The following is a 20609-nucleotide window of genomic DNA, read 5'->3' as shown; positions in this document are numbered from 1 at the left end:
CAACCCCAACCCCAACCCCAACCCCAACCCCAACCCCAACCCCAACCCCAACCCCAACCCCAACCCCAACCCCAACCCCAACCCCAACCCCAACCCCAACCCCAACCCCAACCCCAACCCCAACCCCAACCCCAACCCCAACCCCAACCCCAACCCCAACCCCAACCCCAACCCCAACCCCAACCCCAACCCCAACCCCAACCCCAACCCCAACCCCAACCCCAACCCCAATTTTGAATTAAAAAATATTTTATGAGGATTTTAAAAATTTTATTTTCTAAATAATTTATTTTTAAATAGATTTTGAATGATGCAAAGCCTATTTACTTTAGTATATATAGAATATTAGTAATTTTTATAGCTATTTATTTTTATTTAAATTACATATAATTTGATCCACTAAAATTATGTGGCAAAAAATTATTAAATCCCAATAATAAAAATTGATTTGCTTGTTTTATGCTATCAAAATTTTTAATAATTGAAAATAAGCACCAATAACCTAAACAAAATCAATATAATTGATTGAGTTATTTTAATTTTATAAAAAATTAATAGATAAGGAATATCTCAGAGGTAGTGAACGAAAAAGTTTTTAAAGTAAAAGAAACTAGCTAATAGTAATACTTAATAACAAATTAAAAAGGTTTTATTGGATTTGTCATTTTATCCAGGTTGACTCATATTGATTAGGATATAGCAATTTGTTTCTTTTAAGCATTTTATTTAGCAGCTAAAGCATTTAGTTAGGTCAGTCATAGATAAAATTTTAAAGAAAGAATTAAATTTAAAATTTAAAACTCTCATAAAACCAATAAAATTAATTGAATTTATTCAATGAAACAGCATTTTATTGGTCCTTAGACAGATGATTCTGTCCAAACATTTGGAGTAGGTTCAATAATAGGAACTAAGTTTAGACTAGAAGAAAAAATTGGTTAGGGGTCGTTTGGTATGATTTTTAAATGTATAAATATGGAAACGCAAGAAGTGTTTGCAATCAAATTAGAAAAGCGTAACCAAAGGCATTCTAGTATGCTCGTGAGAGAAATAAAAGTTATGATGGAAATGAAAAATGATAAAGGTTTTGCTAAGATGTAGACTTATGGAAAAGACGAAGAATATAATTATGTTGTAATGTCATATTTAGGAAGGAATATAGATTCGCTCCTTAAGAAATGCGGAGGTAAGTTTTCTACTTAAACTGTTGTTAATTTAGCAGATTAAATGATTAGTCGCTTAGAGGCATTGCATAATAAAAACTTAATACATCGTGATATAAAACCAGAAAATTATGTTATAGGCTACGGTTCTAATTTTACTGTAGTACATTTAATTGATTTTGGATTAGCTAAATACTATAAGGATTCTGATGGAAACCACATACCTTTTATAGAAAAGAAAGGTATGATAGGAACAGCGAGATATGCTTCAATTAATGCTCATTTAGGTCATGAGTAGTCAAGAAGAGATGATTTAGAAGCATTAGGTTACGTTTTGCTGTATTTTGCAAAAGGAAAACTACCCTGGCAGAATATATATGCAGACACTAAGGATGAAAAATACGAAAAAATTAAGGCTATGAAATAGTAGTATACCCTTGAGTAACTTTGCGAAAATCTTCCTAATGAGTTTGTATAGTACTTTTAGCATGTTAAATCTTTAGAATTCGAAGAAGCTCCTAACTACGCAATGTTAAAAAAGCTTTTTGCAAAGATGGCAGCAGATAAAAAATTAGAAAATTAGATTAATACTCTTGATTGGGAGTCTTTACCAGACTATAGGCAAAGAAAAAAATACCAAACAGTTGCAGCATTTGGAGTACATTCAAAGAGTTAGAGCTAGACAAACATAAGTAACAACAACATTAATGTTTCTCCAGTTTAGAATTAAGCAAACAAGAAATTAGATGAAAAAGATAAATTAAATAACAAAAACAATAACAATAATAGCAATAGTAATAGTAATTAATAAAAATAACAATAGCAGTAACAAATGTAAACAATACCAGCAAACTAAAATAACAATGCAGATAAATAGTAAACAAAATAGGATACTAAAAATCAAAATAGTAATAATAATAATAATAATAATGGCTCTCCTAGTCCAAGTCAAAAAAGCACTCAAAATATAGCAAATTAACCATAAGGTTAAAATGTTAACAATTAAAAAAGTAACAATAAAATAGAAACACTGTAGTTAATAAAATTAGAAAATTCCTAGTTAAATATTAATTCTCATGATAAATTAGGAAGTTACAGTAAACAAAACCATGAAGAATTTAATGAAACTTCTTTAAACAATCTTGGTATTCCAAGCAGGTAAGAACCAATGTCGAACTTAAATCCTTTAGCATAGAATTATTTGAATGTGCCACACAATGAAAAAGTTTCAGTTATGAGCGCAAATAGTGGTGGAACATCCAAATTAAATAATTATCCATTTTCTGAAAGTGAAGATGTAACAGACGAAGAAAGCATTAAAGTCGCTGGGCTTATATCTAAGGAAAATAGTATATTAAATCCTCATTAAATGCTTTAAGATATCCGTATTCGTACAAGCTAGCTTCACGTTACAAAAGGATCCCATCACGATTTAGAAGAAACTCCTAAACTCCCTTCTAGTAAACCTAGCAAACCTGGGTATCACCCTCCTTTACTAATTGGGTCAGAAAAAAATATAAAAGATTTTAAAAAAATGGGAACTTACATGGGAGAGAATGTAAGTGATTTAAATAGTGACAATAATCGTGATATTAAAATATTCGAAGTAAAAAGTGCTTTTAAAATGGGTAAAAAGTGATAGTTGGTTTAGATCTTTTCAATAAAAGATTAAATTGAAATCTAATTTATTTAATTTTCAACTTTAAGCAGCATACATTAAAATATCTCTTACTAATTTATAACATAAATGAACAATAAGCTAAATTAAATTAGGCGTTTTTAAATTTGCTTTTAATTTCATCAGATTTTTTTTCCTATTATTGATTAATCTATCAAAAAAATTGGCCAAAATTATAGAGCTTTGAAGAATATAATTCTAATTTATTTAAAATGTTTCGATTTATGGAAAATAATTAATTAAAAGAAATATTAATAAATAAATATTGGCTGGCTAACTAACTAACTAAATAACTAACTTATAATGAGCTTTTATATTTTTTAATGAAAAAATACTTAAAAATAATTTCTGAAAAGTACTCAAAATATAATAATAAATAAACTATTAAAATGTAAAAATATTCAATATGTATGATTTTTATTAAATCCTTAAATATTATCTATGTATTAATCAATTTAACTCTTTCTTCCATCAATCCATCAGTAAAATTAATTAACTAAATTATTTAAAAATTAAATATAAAAGACACAATTAATTTTAAAATATAAAAAAATTATACATGCAGTTTTATTATTTCTTATAAAGTTCATTCAATTATTTATTTATAATTTTTACTTTTAAATTGAAAAAATAAATTAACTTTTATATTTAAGCAAATTATCACCATTGTTTGTTTTAAATTTTTACCTGATAAAAATAATATTTTATTTTAAAATTATTTATTGATTAATTGCAAATACTTGCCCACTATATTATTGCTTAATGTTGCATAATATTCAATAATATAGTGAAAATTATAAAATATTAAATTAAAGGCAGATTGGTTTATTTATGTCTATTTATCTATTTATTTATCTTCTCAGCGAAAGTTCTATTAAATTTATAATTTATCATAAGTAGAAAAAAGAGTAATAAAAATAAAAGAATATCTATTTTTTAAGTATTTAGTAAATATTAACATAAAATGTCAAGTTCCTTCTTAAAAAACTTTAAAAATTTGATATAAAAATAGTATTAATGTGAAATAACTGAATCAATTAAGGTATATTCTAGATTATTTGATGATTTTTCATTTTTTTAAAATTAAATTTTTATAAATAAAGATGAAGTAGCATTTATTTAAATTTAGAAAGGAGTATGAAATTAGGGACCCTGATGTTATATAAAGATTCCCAAAAAAGGAGTTAAAAAGCTTTATTAAAATAGAATGCCCTATCAACACAAGGTAAATATTGCAAGTAGGAAAAAAAATGCTTAGTTTTTATTAATTACAAAAGTGATCAAAATTTGAAAGAATAGGAAGTATAGCAAAGTCTCAAGAGATTAAGAGCATTAAATGGAGTAAAAGAAGATTTAGTATGCTAAAATTGTAGCAAAAAAGAAACATGTAAAGTGATAAATTTTGTGCCTGAAATAAATGAAAATTCAGCAAAAACAAGTATGAGTGATTTGTTAACTTCTATGTACTATTTTGCAGTAGAATAAGAAAACAAAGGTTAAGTTTAAGTAGAAACAGATTAGGATAAAATTGAATAAGATATATAGGATTCTAAATCAGGAAAGAATAAAAAAAATCAAAAAGAGAAAGCTGATATTTCAATTCAAAAATACAGAGATTGCTAAAATGAATCCTCCTTTTATAAAAGCTGTTCCAGTGCTAATAAACTAACTGATACTATGCATTTATTATTAGATGACTTATATAACAATTTAGGTATAGAAACTAAGAAGTTTGTTAACGAGTACATTGAAGAAGAAAGAAGAAGGAGATTTATGGAAAGAATATATAGTAAGATAGGTAATGATATCGAATAAGATAATAAATTGAGAAAAAGAGAATTTTTTTAGAAATATGGATAATCTGAAAGTTAAAATAATGATTAAAGCGATGACGAAGCATCTGAAAAAGATCTTCATCCTTTATAAAAAAAAAATTTAAAATATAAGAAATAAATTTAAACTGAAGACTAAGACAGTCTTAATGAAAATGAAGATGACTCAGGAAATTTTGTTTAGGTAGCTGGTAAAAATTAAAGAAGAGACAACAGATCTTAGGGTAAAAATGACTTACTAGAAAAGATAATGAACACAAACTAGTAAGAAGGAAAATAGTTCAATTAAATGAGAAAGCAATATAGGAATTAAAACAATCAGTAAGAGGGTGAAACTGAAAATTAACCATATCACAAATAAAGAAGAGAAGGAAATTAGAACCAATATTAAGACAATTAAAGATAAAATCAACATAAATATTAAGATTCTTACAAAAACAAAGAAAATGATAAAAAGTTGAATTATTCTGATAGAAAAGGCAAAGAATACCATTAAGATAAAAATAGATATCAAGATAAAGACTATTAAAAGGATTTAAAAAAAAGAGACCAAAGTAATTATAAACAATAATTTGATAGTAAAATGTAGTAAAACTTCTAAGAAGTCAATGATTAGCTCAAAAAAGGAAAATAAGAAAAGACTTCATTTGATAAGCTTTAGTAATTAGACGATAGTAAGCTTTCAAGATTTATGTATAAGGATTAGAAAGAATAAAAAGCAAAAATAGAATAGGAAAGTCAACTAAAAGCTTAGTTGAAGGAACAAAGAGAGGCTAAAAAATTTGAGGATGAGTAAATAATTTTTCCCTTTTTTTAATTGTAATAATATTTTAAATAAAATAGCTTCAAATTTGTCCAAGAGCTAGTTCAGGAATCAGATGATATGCTTGTTAGAGAAGCAGATAAGAAAAGATAACCAAAGTTTTCTAAAGGTTCATTTAAGTTTTCAAAGACAATCAAAAAAGAGTGATGAAAAATCTATTTAAGTATAAAAGTTGCCATTTATTATTTAAAGTGTTAGATATTTGTTAAATGTTGAATATAATTAAAATGAAATTACAAGCAAAAGAAATATGAACAGTTCTTAATAATTGTATAAGAAAAATTATTAGGAGTGAAAGAAATTTAATAAATGTAAAATTTGTAAATATTTATTTTGATAATTTAAGATAAGTAAATAATTCAATAAAATAATGAATTAATAAATATGTACAAAATAGTTAAATGTGTTTAAATATAAATTTTTATTATAAATCAAGTATTTACTTATTTTAAAAGCTCTTTATTTATTTGTGATGTAACAAAATATATCAATAATCTCTGTTTATACAAAATAAAAGTATTGATTATAATTGACTTAGATAAAATTTTAGTGGCTTTTCTTTATCATTGATTTATTGATCTCATAAAATTAAAAGAGAGAGATAATTTGATTAATTTGTAATAAAGAATAAAGTAGCGTTTCTATTTATAAAAATTTTTTTAGTTACATTAAAGATCAATTCAGAATGAGTAGTGCAGAGATTGTAAGAATTAAAGTCATTTTAAGTCTTGCATTTTAACCTATTATTTAACTTATTAGAATGGAATTTAAGAAAATAGCTTAGAAAGAGAAGATTTAGGAAATATAAGAAGTAGAAGAACTTGTATTAGCTAAAATTAAATTTCGAACGATGATATATTTAAAGTATGATTGTCTTTAAAGCTCTTTTTCAGTGTTTTGAAGTCTTAATTTATTTTTCAAAAGGAAGATGAATAGTTGCATAGTTAAAAGCATCTAGAAAATACTTCAAATCAGATAGATGATAGTATCATAGAATAATATGAACATATCATATATGAGCTTACTTTAAAGCTAAAGGAATTATAGGATTATTTAGCTTAAGAGGATGAAAGAAATGAAATTTACTAGGAATATGCAATTAATTCAATTAAAGAAGCACATACCTGCCCATTTAATTGCTTTAAAGGATAAGAAATTAAAAGCGTTGACTGCATGTTTTAGATACGAGAAGGAAGTAGCACTAATACTAGTAAAGATTTTTTAGAAGTTTAAATAAGAGATAAAAACCTAAGCACTCCTGGGAATATCAATTTTGTCCAAGATAAGTAAAAAAAGGCCAATCTCTTTTTATAAAAGAAATTAGAAAATGCAGGGAAAGAGATTGAGAAAACGAAATAATCGTATTAAAATAAACTAGATAACCTTTAATAAACCTATGACTAGTTGCTTTTGTAAGTAAATTGTAGGTAAGATAAAGAAGATTTATAAAGTGGATAAAAAGAGGAGTTATCAATAAAATTACTTGAAATCGAAGAATAAAATGTAAAATTAATTGAAAAGTTGTATAATAAATCTTATTTGTACTTTTATTTTTATTAGAAATTACTAAAGTAAAATTACTGCAAAATATAAGAATTTGTAAAAGAAAAATTCAATGTAGAGTTAAGCGAAGAAATGGATGACTTTGAATCTGATAAGTTATCTAATTAGATTGAAGAATGGGAAAATCTTCTAACCAAAAATAAAAATGATTACTTCAAGATAGAAAGCGAATTAGATTTACTAAAAAAAGATTTACAAGTAAAATAAAAATCTTTAAATTAAAGAGAAAGTGAGCATGATGCGTTGATTTAGAAAATAGCCCAAACTGAAATAATGCTAAATGAGTACAAGTAAGAAAGAAACCACTTGAGTGAAAAGTTGTAGTATGAAGCGTAGAAAATTAGTGAAATAAATTAGTGTTATGTAAATTCATTTTAATGAATGTTATTCATATTTATTTTTTTATTAAATAATAAATAGAAAAATGATATTCAAGAAATATTATAGCTATTAGAAGGGGGAGAGAAAAATGAAAGTAGTGATATATAAGAATTAAAAGATAACATCATCTATCAAATTAGGGTTATTTAGAGAGACGTCAAAAAGATGGATATCCATAAAAAGAGTATAGAGAAATTAGATGAAGAGAATTTCTAGATGAAATTAGAAATATAAAAAACCAATTCACTAAGCAACAATCTTGAAAAAATAAGAAACGATTACGATTAATTGAATTATAAATACCTTCAAGCTTAAGAGAAGATAATGATCCTAGAATAAGAAAATTAGAGGATGATTAGAGAAAAATAGACATCTGATGAAATTCAAGTTGAAAATTTAAAATCTTTGAATTAAAAATTAACTTAAGAGTTAGCTTCTTTGCATCAAACAAGATCAAGAGAAAACAGTGACTTACAAGAGAAAATAGAGATGTTAAATAGCAAGATTTAAAATATTAAAAAGGAGAATAAGGATTTAAAAGAACTTATAAGGAGCAGAAACAACACATAGGAAAATTGCTAAGAAGAAAAATATAATTAAGAAATATAAGACTAATAATTAGCACAGAGACTAGATACAATTGAAGAAGTAAGAAAGGGAGAAAGCTTAGATTCTGATAATAGAAGTTCATTTATTCTTTCTTTGGAAGATAAAAAGTTAGATATAGGTGATGATCCTAACAGTATACATTCTGTAAACTCAGAAAGCGATTCTCTTACTGACATAAATTGTGTAGAAGAAGATCATAAATATATATTTTCTCTAAATAATTTAAAATAAATAAAAAAAGCTTTTTTACAGATTTACAAAAAAATAAAAGAAGATAAAGTATATGCTGAATAAACTGCTATAGACACTAAAGTATAGCTAGCTGAAATGACAATGAATAAAGACTACTTTGAACATAATTTTATCAAATTGCTTAAGAAAATAAAATGAAATTGATATAAAAATAAAGCCAGAAATAAAAAAATGAAAAAAAAGTGATTAATGAATTAAGTAATAAAGCTAATTATAAATTTTAGTTAAAACTAATTAATAAAAAATGAATTCAATAAATCAATGAGCAATAAATTCTAAAAAATACCTATTTCAAAAAACAAATAAGTTAGTAAATAAATTTAATAACTAACTATTTATTTTATTATTTCAAATGTTTACTTTCTTTTAAATATATTTTAATCATATAATTTTATTAATTGAATATTTGTAAGTCAAAACTACAAAATATTTCCTTTTCTCATCTACATTTCTTTATTTATTAAAGTTTGATTAGCTTTTAATCTAAAATTGTAATTAGTCTAATTGATTTTTCAAAAAATTGATATAAGCAAACCTTTTGTAAAAGTCAAAATTATTACTGTACATTTAAGGCCATAATTTTAATGTTTTTTATTAGTGATTAAAATCTGTAATTTGCAATATCAAACCATCTTATAGCTAACTTGATACAACCAATAAAATTAAAACTTGTTATTTTATCAATTTTAGCTCTTTTTAATTTTTGAATAGTCATTTTACTTATATAATTAAAATATATATTTGTTAATAAGTAGATCTGTCTACTATTAACAATTTTTATATTTTTCATTAAAAAATGAATGAAGCCATCTAAAAATTATTTGCAATTTCCATTAGTTTAGTTCTTAAGTTTTATTTAAAAAGTAAGTATATCAGTCAAGTAATTTATAAAAGATAATAATAAAATATTTTACAGATATATAAAAAGTAAAATATGAAAAAAACATTTGTGTTGTTTATAATTTAAAAGTATATTTTATGTTTATTCTTTTCTTAACTTAATGAATTTAAGAGTATAACAAATATTTTATACTATTAAACCATAAGTTTTTAATTTTCAGCACGAGATGATCCAAAGGATTTCCATCTTAGTGCTTCATAGTAAAAAGATAAACTTTTAAAATATATCAATTAAATTGTATTTAAATACTTTTATGTCAAATGCAATTTTCATCATTCATTCACTCATTTTTCAACAATTGATTTGATTTTTTGCATCACTAAACCAACATTTTAAACCCTAAGACCACCATCTCCATTATTTTTACTATGAACTCTTTAGTTTATAAAAAAAATTAATATAAGGCTTATTATAAAAAAAGTATTACAGAGTCCCATTTTTGCCATTTACATAGATATCGAAACATCCTGTATATCCTGCTATTTATTTTCCGACTACTGTTGCTGAAGGGTAGATTTATTCAATGCACTTTTTAGCGTAGTCGAACATATTTTGATACCCTCAGGACCCGCAATATTCTATCAAGACTTAAAACTTAAGATTCTTGTTGGTTTATATCTATTTTACGTCTTCAGGAACAGTAATATTTGCTCCCATTTTAGATTAACTTATAATATTTTTTGATTTAATATTTATTGAATTTACAGTATTAAGATTACAATCAAGGATTTAAAATAGAGGTACATATATCAAATAGAAAAGGAACACAATAGAATAATTCTAATATGCGTCATTAATATATATATTACTTGTTAGCAAAATATGTGAAATTAAATTCTAACAGAATAATGAAAAAAGAAATTCTTTAGAATTTTTTTAAATTAAAGAAAAGTTTTTATTCATATTATTTGTTCTTTTTAAGATATGAAAAATAAATTTATCAACGATTTAAAATTATTTTTCTGAGTAACTTTCTATGTAACTTATTAATAGTATCAGAGTAATCAATAATGTCATAACCTCCTAATACAAACGAAGATAAATTAGCCTTTTTTTAGTTTTTCATTTTTTCTTCACAAGGATAGCAGGCAGAAAAGCTATTATTCAATTCTTTTCTAATTTTATCATTTTCTTGAATTGCTTTGAGTTTTTTATCAAACCTTTCTTTCATCGTAGTGTTTCCCCAACTATTTGTATTGTTATAGCTTATGCTTCTTCGCTTATACTCTTTTTATTCATTCATACTGGAGTGGTTATTTTATTATGCTGTTCCTTCTTACTGTACTTAGATTTAATTTTTTTTTAAAGGTTATAATCTCATATGATAAGGCTAAAATAGTTCTTAAAAGTTGCTACTTTAATTAGAGAGAGTTATTTAATTATATTGTGATGGTGATTATATTTAATTTCTAGATTTTTATTAAATATGATTTATGGGTTGCTGGTAAACATTATCTTATTTAATAACTTATTGATTTGTTTTTATATTAAAATCATCTAAAGTGTTAACATCTTCTTAAGAGACATCTTTTATATTCTGTATCTGATTTTCCATATTATCAAAGTATTTATTTTAACTTAAATTGTAGCTTTTTTATTTGTACTATTATTATTATCTTTTTTAACTTGAAAAATTTGCATTTGTATTCGATCTTTGAGATGAGTCAAGTAATGAAGGTAAATGCTCTTCGTTTTCATCATGAGCCTTTGTAGGAGTCATTAGGTTTTACTTACTTCTTACAGGAAGCTAAAAATTGATAATATCATGAATCTAAATTGGTCTTATATCTTGTATATTTAACACTTAAGCTTTACCAAGAGTATCAAATGACGAAATAGCAAAATAAACTCTTCTCAAAATAGTAAGCAACCTTTAAATTATTTTAATTTAAAAAATTAAAATTTATTTTTAAATTTAGATAAATCACTAAAATTAATCTTTTATATAAGCTTAAACTTAAGTGATAAAATAAATCCTTTGTGAATTTTTCTTTGGTAAAAAAATTTTATATTAAGATATATAGAGAGGCATTTTATTAAAAAATAAAATTTACTAGCTTTCATTTAATGATTTTATGAGGCTCCCAAAGAGTTATAGGATATGTAGGCCGAATGTTTCATAAGATACTTGCTTTGGATTTGTTGTCTAATAAAATTTGTTCGTTTTATTTTATGGTAGAGATTTAATGATAATAATTTACGTTAAGATAATTAGCTATCAGACCAAAATTTTTATAATTAATAATAAATTTCAAGGATTCATTGATACAATTTAAAAACTATTTGTATGCATCGACATTCATTTCATATATGAAACAATTTGAAAAAGTAATTTTGCTTGCTAATCCACTTTTATTCGGATCATATCTGTACGCGAGATGCCAAAACTAGATTATTACAAATGATTAATTACTTTATAGTTATTTTTTTGATACCTTAAGAAGAATAGATTAAATCTCATGCATGTTTAATATGTCTGTTAAACGTAAGTGTATAAAGTAGTCATTAGTTAGCTTACTGTCTGTAAATTAAACAAAATATCATTTTAAAAAGTTATCTTAAATGATATACTTTAAAAAAATAAATTTACCCATTTTTAATATATAAAATTTTTATATCAGAAACTCTGTTAGATTTATTTACTGCCAATCATCAAATAATTATTTAATTATTATGAATCTACAAGTAATAGATATATCAAAAAAAATTTACAATTTTAATTATTTAATCCAAGCTAATTAAAATTTGAATTGAATAAATGATTGATTAATTGATCTTAGTTTGTCACCAAATAAATTAAAATAATAAATTTTTATCCAAATATTTAAGCAAAAGTATTTTATTTAATTTAATAAATATTTTATTTTAAAATTGAATTTAAAAATTAAAATATTTAATTTAAGAATTTGTAAATTTCATATAAACCAAAATAAATCACAATTTTTTATTTATTTATTTGTTTGTTAAGCGAAATACTATAGATATATATTGATCTATCTATATTATTTATTTCTATTTAGCGAATAATTTCATATTAAAAATTTTATTACTGATATTTAAGCAAAAGTATTTAATTTAGTTTAATAAATATTTTATTTTAAAATTGAATTTAAAAATTAAAATATTTAATTTAAGAATTTGTAAACTTCATATAAACCAAAATAAATCACAATTTTTTATTTATTTATTTGTTTGTTAAGCGAAACACTATAGATATATATTGATCTATCTATATTATTTATTTCTATTTAGCGAATAATTTTTATTGCTTATTAAAAATTTTATTACTGGATTTATTTACTTATTTATTTTCAGTCAGTTTTTGATGTTTGTTTTCTAAAGATCATGAATAGGAGCTATTTAAATATGTTTAGATTCAGGTTGAACTTGTTTAATGTTTTTCTAAGAATCTTAAATGATCCCACCAACTATTTCTTTAACCTGACTTATTTAGGAATCTAAGGCTACTTATAACTAATCTAAACGCTTATGATTAGTAAGTACTATTAAATCTACAATAAAGAATATAACGAAAGAAATCAACAAGTATATTGGGTAATAATGTATTAATTTATAATATAATGGACTATTGTATTTATTTTTTTATATTTTCCACCAAAACACCTTAAATTTGTCTTTTTACAGATTCTCATTGATATGGTATTCTTCCCTTATTTTTATGCTGTCTTCTAAAAATTTTATTTTTTGCTAACAAATGAGTTAAATGTTATCCAAATCTGACTGATTCAATGATTTCCAAGAAAGAAGCTCATTATTTTCAAATGACTATATTCTTCTTTGAAGCACTATTGAAAACTATTTGTAGTAATCAGATATTAGTTATTGTTGTAGATAATCGCTATTGTTAATATTTTTTATCCATGTTTCCATTTATTATCTGAATTCGGGAATGTTTGATTTAGAATTCTCTAAACTCTTTAGCATTTACACAGTATGGAGTTAATCGCTATCGGATTTTTTGAAAAAGAAACAGTTATATTATTTATTAAATAGTTATGTTTCACACTCTTGCAAGTATAATTTATTTCTTCTTTATGCTAGCTATTTAACTATTCTAATCATTAATACTAATTTTCTATAAGAAATATCTAAAGTACTTTTAATAATTTACAAAAATTATTATAATATTGTTATTAATTTTTCTATAGATATTAAGAATATTAAAAATTAATAATAGAAATTCTCATAAAAAATAAACAATACCCAGCTCAATAGAGAACATATTGAGCTAGAGTTTTGGCATTGCAAGCCATTTTAGTAATTTTGAACTATTAAAAAATAACTTATTTTTTTTAAAAAATAGTATTAAAAAATTAAAATCTATAAATATTTTCTTTATGAATATTTAAAAATGTAATTTATTAAAAATTTTATTAGTTAGGGTTAAGTTTATTGATTAGTTAATTATAGTTTTAAAATAATTGGGATAACAATGTAAATGTGCTGGCCGTTCTAGTTTTCAGCACATGATATGCATAGTGTCATAGGAATTTTTAATAAGGAACATTTTTGAATATCAATAATAAGTTTCGCATTTAAATATAGATTAGATAAATTCTTTTTATATTTACTTGTTTTAGAGACTGAATTATTTAAATAAAAATTTTTTATTATTTTTAAATCGGTTTTAAAGTGAAATTATTTTTTAAAATAAAAACAATCTTATTATATATAAATATGCATCTACTTCCTTATTCATTTAAAAGGAAAATTTAAAAATAAAGAAACAATTTTGAATTTTAATAATAAATTTCACATTTAAATATAAATTTGACAATTTATAAATATATTTACTTGTTTTAGAGACAGAAATATTCAAAATAAAAATTTTTATTACTTTTTAAATCAGTTTTTAAGTGAATTTATTTTATAAAAATAAAAACGATCTTATTCATTTAAAAGGAAAATATATAATATTAAAAATAAATAAAGTTCTGTTTTGCTGACTAATTTAACCAATAAAGTTCAACTAAAACAATAAAAATTTGTAATTGATTAAAAAGTTAATGTTTAAGTTTAAAATATATTTATTCGTCATCAAATTTAGTAAGCGACCTCTACTTTTTATTCTAAATTAAAAAATTTTATAATAAGTTTTGTGTATTATCACTGTCTAATGTAATTGTTAAATAAAACATCATGAAATTAATTAATCTATGCTTTAAGAAAGAGCTGTAATTACATTTAATTAAATTTTTTTAGAATATAAATAATACTATAAAAGTAGAGCTAATGAATATTTAGCCTTAAACCACTTTAAAAAGTATAATTAAAACAGCTTTAAATAGTTTTAGCTTTAAAATAAATGAGAATTAAAGATTTCGCATCAAGTAAGAGAAAGAGAAAAATATTTATACTTAAAATTTAGAGTAATAAGTATTCTAATTTTTTGAGTTTCTGATCTTTTTACTATTTTTAGTAAATGCTATTTATATCTCTTTATCTACTGATACCTATTAAAGTCTATTCATTACTTTTAGTCTCATAATGGCTCAAATTATAGAGATAATAATATACTAAAAAGGAAGGATTTAAAATTTTTAAATGAAGAATATAGAGATTATAACTATTGTAAGAATGTAAATTATTTTAACTCTACTAATAGAAATAATAATAATTCAGTGCTTTAACTTGTTTTTTATTTATAACTTTTGGATGTTTGCAATATACTTTTACTTATTTCATTGCTATTTGAAGTGCTTAAATTACTGTTAATATAAGCTGTTATCTACTAGCTTCTAAATATTCTATTTAGCAATAAGATTGTTATACCTTTAAAACATTGGGATACCTGATATTAAATATAAATATTCAATTTATTATTTTTTAACAGCTGAAAATAGTGATTATTAAGTGGTATCAGCTTAAAGCTAAAACAATTTTGAATATGTTTATAGAGAAATAAATATAAATGACCAAATAATGAGAGCTAAAATAATTTGTCTTACGTTTAGCATTATATTTTATTTATTGATTAATATAAAATTCTTTTTATTTGAGACTATAAAAATCTCATAAAGTTCCATTTAAAAAAATATAAAAAGTGAATCAAAGCTAATTTAATTTTATGAAGCAAGCTTAAATTTAGTGTCTGAAGGATTATTCTTAATAGGATAGTAAGGAAAAGTTTAATATTTTAATGAGAAGGCTAAATAATTACTAAGTTAAGATAAAAAAAGTATGAAGGATTAGCTTCTTTCACTCAAAATATAAAATCAAACATTTAATAATTCAGAGAAAAATCATGCATCAAACAAATAGAATCATGAAATATATGAAAGAAAATTAAATCAACAAAATATTTAATTTAGATAAAACGACACATCTCACTAACCAAATGAAATTGTAATTAATATGAACTAGTAATATGAAAACAATGCTACAATAGAAAGTAACCAATATGAAATTAGCAAGTTTAATAAGAAAAATTAGAATATAAATTAGTTGAATAATTAAAATAAAATTGATACAACAGTATTAAGAAATTAATAAAATTAAAAGCTAATCATCAAAGATGTAAATTATTTTTAATTCAAATTTTCTAAAACAAAAATAATAAAAACTTGAAAATTAATTATAAAAACATAAGATATTTTTTTCATTTATAAAAATAAAATTTAGAGTTATTTTTAATAATAAAAGGCTGTTAATTAAGATAAAAGTGAAAATATGTAAACCATAAACTACAGAGCAAATAATTAAACTAATATGAATTCCAATGATCAATCATTGGATTAAACAATGCAAAACAATTTTGAAGGTATATAAGTTAATATATATTTAATTAGATTGTATTTAATATTAAATCTTCAAATTTCTTTTTATTATTTTAATAGTTAGCGTGACTTAAGATAATATTTGTTTCATCTCAGTAAATAATAAAGAGTTATAAATAGAAAACTAAATTTAATATGAATAATCAGCTAAAAATGAAAATAATCAGGATAAACTTTAATAAGATTCTAAATAATAAAACAACTGTATCACTTAAAATAATAAATAAATTTTAAAAGATATCAATAATTTATTCAATTTAAAAAATTGTTAAAATTTAAATGATATTCTCATAAAAGCTTTTGATACTAAAAATATTTCAAAAATAACCAATATAGATAATCAATAATAAAATGTAAATACTATTTAAAATAACTAAAATTATTAGATTCTGGTATCACCATAGCAGATTCAAAAAAATTAAAAACTTAGATCTTAGAGCATATTTTTTAACTTTCAAACTTAATCAGCTATTACTGACAATAAAATGAATGTTTAATAAGACCTGGACTATCAAATTAAATTTCAAACCCTTTTATCAAATATAAAAGTAAATCAGACAAATGCTAATGAAAAAATTAAAGACCAGATTAAAAAAGTAAGTTAAAATAATTAGAATTATTTATATTTTATCAAAAAATAAATTATTCATCCATCCATCCATTCATTGATTTATCAGTTAAATTTATTATTTTTTATTTTAAAAATATTAATTAAATTTTTCTGATAATTGATAATAAAATCTATTCTTTTAAAAGAAAGAAAACTTATTATAAAGTGAAGATGCATCAAACATATTTGTTTAAATAGATGACAAAATCTACTAAATTAAATTATTTAAATTGAGTAAAAAACATTCCTTGAGCTATGAGAATGAAAATATGCCAAGCATATTATTTTTAATTAAAGAAGCTGCTATTTAAAGTTCTAGAAGTAAAGATGAAAATTCTAAAAAATATTAAACTCAAATGATAGCTTAGGTATCTCATGAGTTAAGAACACCTCTTAATTGTATTATGCTGATGCTTGAATAATTATAGCAAAAAATAAATTAAGAACTGAATAAGAAATATTTAAGGCCTTCAATAAATAGCTGTAATTTGCTACTAAGTCTAATAAATGATATTTTGGATCTTGCACAGATAAATGCAGGAAAATTTACATTTATTTTTTAGAAATTTCGTTTGTCAAAGCTTTTAAAAGAAACTATAAAATTGCTAAAATAAAAAGCTTAATTGAAGGGGATAGATATGATTTTAGACTATGATAAAAGCATTCCTAGATATATTATATCTGACCCTAACAGGTTAAGATAGATCTTGATTAATTTGATTGGAAACTCTTTAAAATTTACAAGAAAAGGAAGTATAACTTTAAAAACAACTTTGATAAATACTTAACCTGTCAGAATGGACATTTAGGTTATTGACACAGGAATAGGGATTCCATAAGAAAAATAGGAAGAGATTTTTAACTAATTTAATAAGATCTAAGATAACCAGAATAAATAACTAAACAGTAGTGGCTGCGGTTTAGGACTTAATATTTCAAATTAATTAGCTAAAGGAATCAGTATCAATGGCCAAGGAATCAGAGTTTAGAGTCAAGTAGGACAAGGCTCTACTTTTAGTTTTTACTTAGAAGATAAATAAATATTAAAATAAACTGAAAATTATATCGGATATTATAAAAAAGATAGAAGCAACCCAAAGTAAAGCAAATAAAACAGTAAAAAAGACGAGAAACAGAGAAAAAGAAGCAAATCGAGATCAATGATTAGCCAAAAATAGATTTGTTAATAAAATGGTTAAATTTTACCAAATTAAAACATATCGAAATTCTGTATATAATAAGAAAGAAATTTTGTTGAGTCTAACATATAAAAAAGAGGTTAAAAATTTACAAATAATCCAAGTAAAGGAGTACCAAATATAAGTGGTGGCAATATTAGAAAGATTTCATCTGATTTAGGGGTAGATACGAGGACAAACATATCATATAAAAAAGAAGAAATGTGCTCATCCTCTTCATTAAAGTAAATCAGTACTTCAAATAAATATTTACAGGAAGAAAATCAGAAAAAGAAAAACTCATCTCAAAATATAAAAAATGATAGCAGTTCTTTATCATCCTCTTCTTACTCTTCTTCTTAATCATCTCCTGAATCGTAAAAATCTTAATGTGTAAATAAAGATATATGTAGAAAATCAAGCAGACAATCTTAAATAAAAAGTGAGTAAAGAGAAAAAAAGTGCTCTATATTTGATTATATGACTAATCTAAGTTACAATAGCATCCGTTTTGACCAATTAAGCAATTTAGATAAAACTCACAAGACAAATAGCCAACAAAAACTTGGATCATTGCCTGATACCAGTAACAATAACATATCAAATAATAGAAAATTTAGTTAATTGAGTGCTATAGTTTAATCATAGTAACAGTTACAGCAAGCAAAGCCACAAATAAAGAAAACACATAGAGTCTAAAATAGATTCAATACTTAAATTATGATTTCAAAACTACACCAATTTGATTTTTAAAAAAGGAATGAAATCATTGTCTAAGAATTAACTAATTTTCAAGATCAATAATAATAATAAATCAATTAAACGAATAATTCAACATTTGATTAGATGAAAAATTGCATTGAAGATGAAAAGAATCAAAATGCAAGCATTCAAGAAATATCTTAATTAGAAAATTATGATGAAGAATTTATAGTTGAAATAAATTAAAAATTATCAGAAAGCACAATAAATTCAGATATTTATCAAAAAGATTTTGCAACTTAATAAAGCCAATAAAATTTTGAAAGGAAAAGCAGTTTCTATAAAAGAAGCTTCTCAAATGAAATAAGTTAAATTAAGTCAAGATCTAATAAGGATATGCTATCTGATTACCGTAAAAAAACACATATTGGCAAGAAAGATACAATAAATATGATTAAACATTTCTATGAGAACATCCAAAATACTTGTGATTGTTTTAGAATTTTAATAGTAGATGATAATCAATTCAATGTTTAAGCTTTGAAATTATTTTTGAGCACTTATTTTTATTCTTCAATAGATGTAGCTTTTGATGGTGAATAGGCTATAGAAAAAGTATAAAATTATCTAAATTTAAATTCAGAATGCGGCTGCAGGTAAAAAATACTTTCTTATTATTGTCTAAAATAAAAGAAACGTTCTTTACTACTATCTCAAGATAATTACAAAAATCAAAAATTTTTATTAAATTTATGGTAAAAATAAATTAAAAGGCTAAATAAATATTCAAATAAAATTTATTTATTTAATCCCCAAATATAATTTATAAATAAAGCTATTTATTTATTTAATTTCATTATTATTTTAAATATTTATTTTAACTTTTTAAATAGAGAATATGATTTGATATTCATGGATATAGAGATGCCTTTGCTAGATGGTTTTTAGACATCAATCTAAATCCACAAAATATTATCAGATAAAATTAATAATCCAAAGACAGTTATCATAGCATCATCTGCGAATGATGAATATCAAGAAAGCAACCTAAAAAAGTATAAAATTGATTATTAAATAGAAAAACCTGTCAAAAAAAAGTAATTAGAATAAGTATTAATAAAATGGGCAAACGACATAAAATTTTTATTAGCAATCACATCTTCCCTTAGAAATATAGAGTTTAATTGAATGTTTAAATTCTAAAGATAGAATAATAAATTCAATAAAATGTAACAAAAATATATCAATTAATTAATTAATAAAAAATACGTTTGCAATAAAGAAGTGTAACTTTAATTTTATCCTTTTTGAAATAGATAATAATCTCCTTAGAAAATTTTTTGAATAATTAATAAAATTATATTGAGAAAAAAAATCAGATATATTAATTATTAAATTGCTAATGGATGATTTTTTATCTTAATAAATTATGCTAAATTAATTCAAACTTGTTTATTTTGGAAATGGATTTTTCTTTTATAAGAAATGAATAAAATTTACAAAATTTAACTTTTATATTTATCATGTGAAGTTATTTTATGTGTTACTCATATTTTTTTATTTGGCAAAGTTATGTGAAGAATTAATAATATTTTTTTATGTAGACACTTTCCTATCCTATTTTGGATTAGATTAATATAAAAATTGATATAAGAATTTTAAAATATTGATAATAATGAGATAATTTTATTTTACTTAGACGCCTTAAATATATTAAAAAATAAAATTTTGAGCATTTGCAACAATTTACAATTTGAATATTTTCTTTGGGATTATTGTAAAAAGAAAAAATTAGGCCTTACTGAAAATCAATTAAATTTTATTTTTATCCTTAAAAATGAATCTTAAAAGTAAAAAATTAAAGTAATAATTATATTAGAATGATTGTAAGCAAACCTTTTATTGCTTTATATTATTCGTAATTACAAATCAGATAATAAAACCTAATCTGAAATTACAATATACATTTGATCATTGTATTCCCAGTAAATAAAGTAAATATTTATTTATTTGCTCACCAAAAAAATTTTAATTAGGGTCTCTAAATTAAATATCAAAACCTTTGTAACATAAGCATTTAAGTTGCGGTCATTATATCTTTTGAGAATTATTAACGTATC

The 20609-nt window shown here is 22.6% G+C and overlaps 7 protein-coding genes across 7 annotated transcripts; 4 read left to right on the top strand and 3 right to left on the bottom strand. All coding sequences in view use genetic code 6, as the record gives it.

Annotated features, from left to right (window-relative positions):
* Window positions 1-837: 837 nt before the first annotated feature.
* On the top strand, window positions 838-2802 carry TTHERM_00920830 (kinase domain protein; the record flags this gene model as incomplete). Its single annotated transcript, XM_001027877.3, has 1 exon — window positions 838-2802. One exon carries the CDS (start codon window positions 838-840, stop codon window positions 2800-2802), a length of 1965 nt encoding a protein of 654 aa, XP_001027877.1.
* A 907-nt stretch (window positions 2803-3709) lies between these two features.
* On the top strand, window positions 3710-5643 carry TTHERM_000920829 (hypothetical protein; the record flags this gene model as incomplete). The annotated part of the gene is made up of 4 exons (XM_012801040.1): window positions 3710-3883; window positions 3945-4066; window positions 4119-5465; window positions 5517-5643. Exons 1-4 carry the CDS (start codon window positions 3806-3808, stop codon window positions 5641-5643), a joined length of 1674 nt encoding a protein of 557 aa, XP_012656494.1. The 5' UTR covers window positions 3710-3805.
* A 538-nt stretch (window positions 5644-6181) lies between these two features.
* On the top strand, window positions 6182-8439 carry TTHERM_00920820 (hypothetical protein; the record flags this gene model as incomplete). Its single annotated transcript, XM_001027876.3, has 5 exons — window positions 6182-6199; window positions 6256-6360; window positions 6421-6999; window positions 7057-7422; window positions 7480-8439. The coding sequence occupies 5 exons, from the start codon at window positions 6182-6184 to the stop codon at window positions 8437-8439; spliced, it is 2028 nt and encodes a 675-aa protein (XP_001027876.3).
* A 1047-nt stretch (window positions 8440-9486) lies between these two features.
* TTHERM_000920819 (hypothetical protein) lies at window positions 9487-9751 on the bottom strand (the record flags this gene model as incomplete). The annotated part of the gene is made up of 2 exons (XM_012801039.1): window positions 9487-9577; window positions 9630-9751. 2 exons carry the CDS (start codon window positions 9749-9751, stop codon window positions 9487-9489), a joined length of 213 nt encoding a protein of 70 aa, XP_012656493.1.
* A 391-nt stretch (window positions 9752-10142) lies between these two features.
* Window positions 10143-11796, bottom strand: TTHERM_00920800 (hypothetical protein; the record flags this gene model as incomplete). The annotated part of the gene is made up of 5 exons (XM_001027874.2): window positions 10143-11073; window positions 11257-11348; window positions 11404-11589; window positions 11638-11723; window positions 11793-11796. 5 exons carry the CDS (start codon window positions 11794-11796, stop codon window positions 10143-10145), a joined length of 1299 nt encoding a protein of 432 aa, XP_001027874.2.
* A 721-nt stretch (window positions 11797-12517) lies between these two features.
* Window positions 12518-13285, bottom strand: TTHERM_000920799 (transmembrane protein, putative; the record flags this gene model as incomplete). Its single annotated transcript, XM_012801038.1, has 1 exon — window positions 12518-13285. One exon carries the CDS (start codon window positions 13283-13285, stop codon window positions 12518-12520), a length of 768 nt encoding a protein of 255 aa, XP_012656492.1.
* Window positions 13286-16291: 3006 nt separating this feature from the next.
* On the top strand, window positions 16292-19881 carry TTHERM_00920790 (ATPase, histidine kinase-, DNA gyrase B). The gene is made up of 3 exons (XM_001027873.3): window positions 16292-16595; window positions 16756-19145; window positions 19383-19881. Exons 1-3 carry the CDS (start codon window positions 16485-16487, stop codon window positions 19675-19677), a joined length of 2796 nt encoding a protein of 931 aa, XP_001027873.3. The 5' UTR covers window positions 16292-16484; the 3' UTR covers window positions 19678-19881.
* The last annotated feature ends 728 nt before the right edge of the window (window positions 19882-20609 follow it).

This window comes from Tetrahymena thermophila (assembly GCF_000189635.1).
Source record: "Tetrahymena thermophila SB210 genomic scaffold scf_8253817, whole genome shotgun sequence".
Taxonomy (NCBI): Eukaryota; Ciliophora; class Oligohymenophorea; order Hymenostomatida; family Tetrahymenidae; genus Tetrahymena; species Tetrahymena thermophila.
Note: the sequence above shows the minus strand (reverse complement) of the source record. Positions and strands in the feature narration are given on the sequence as shown.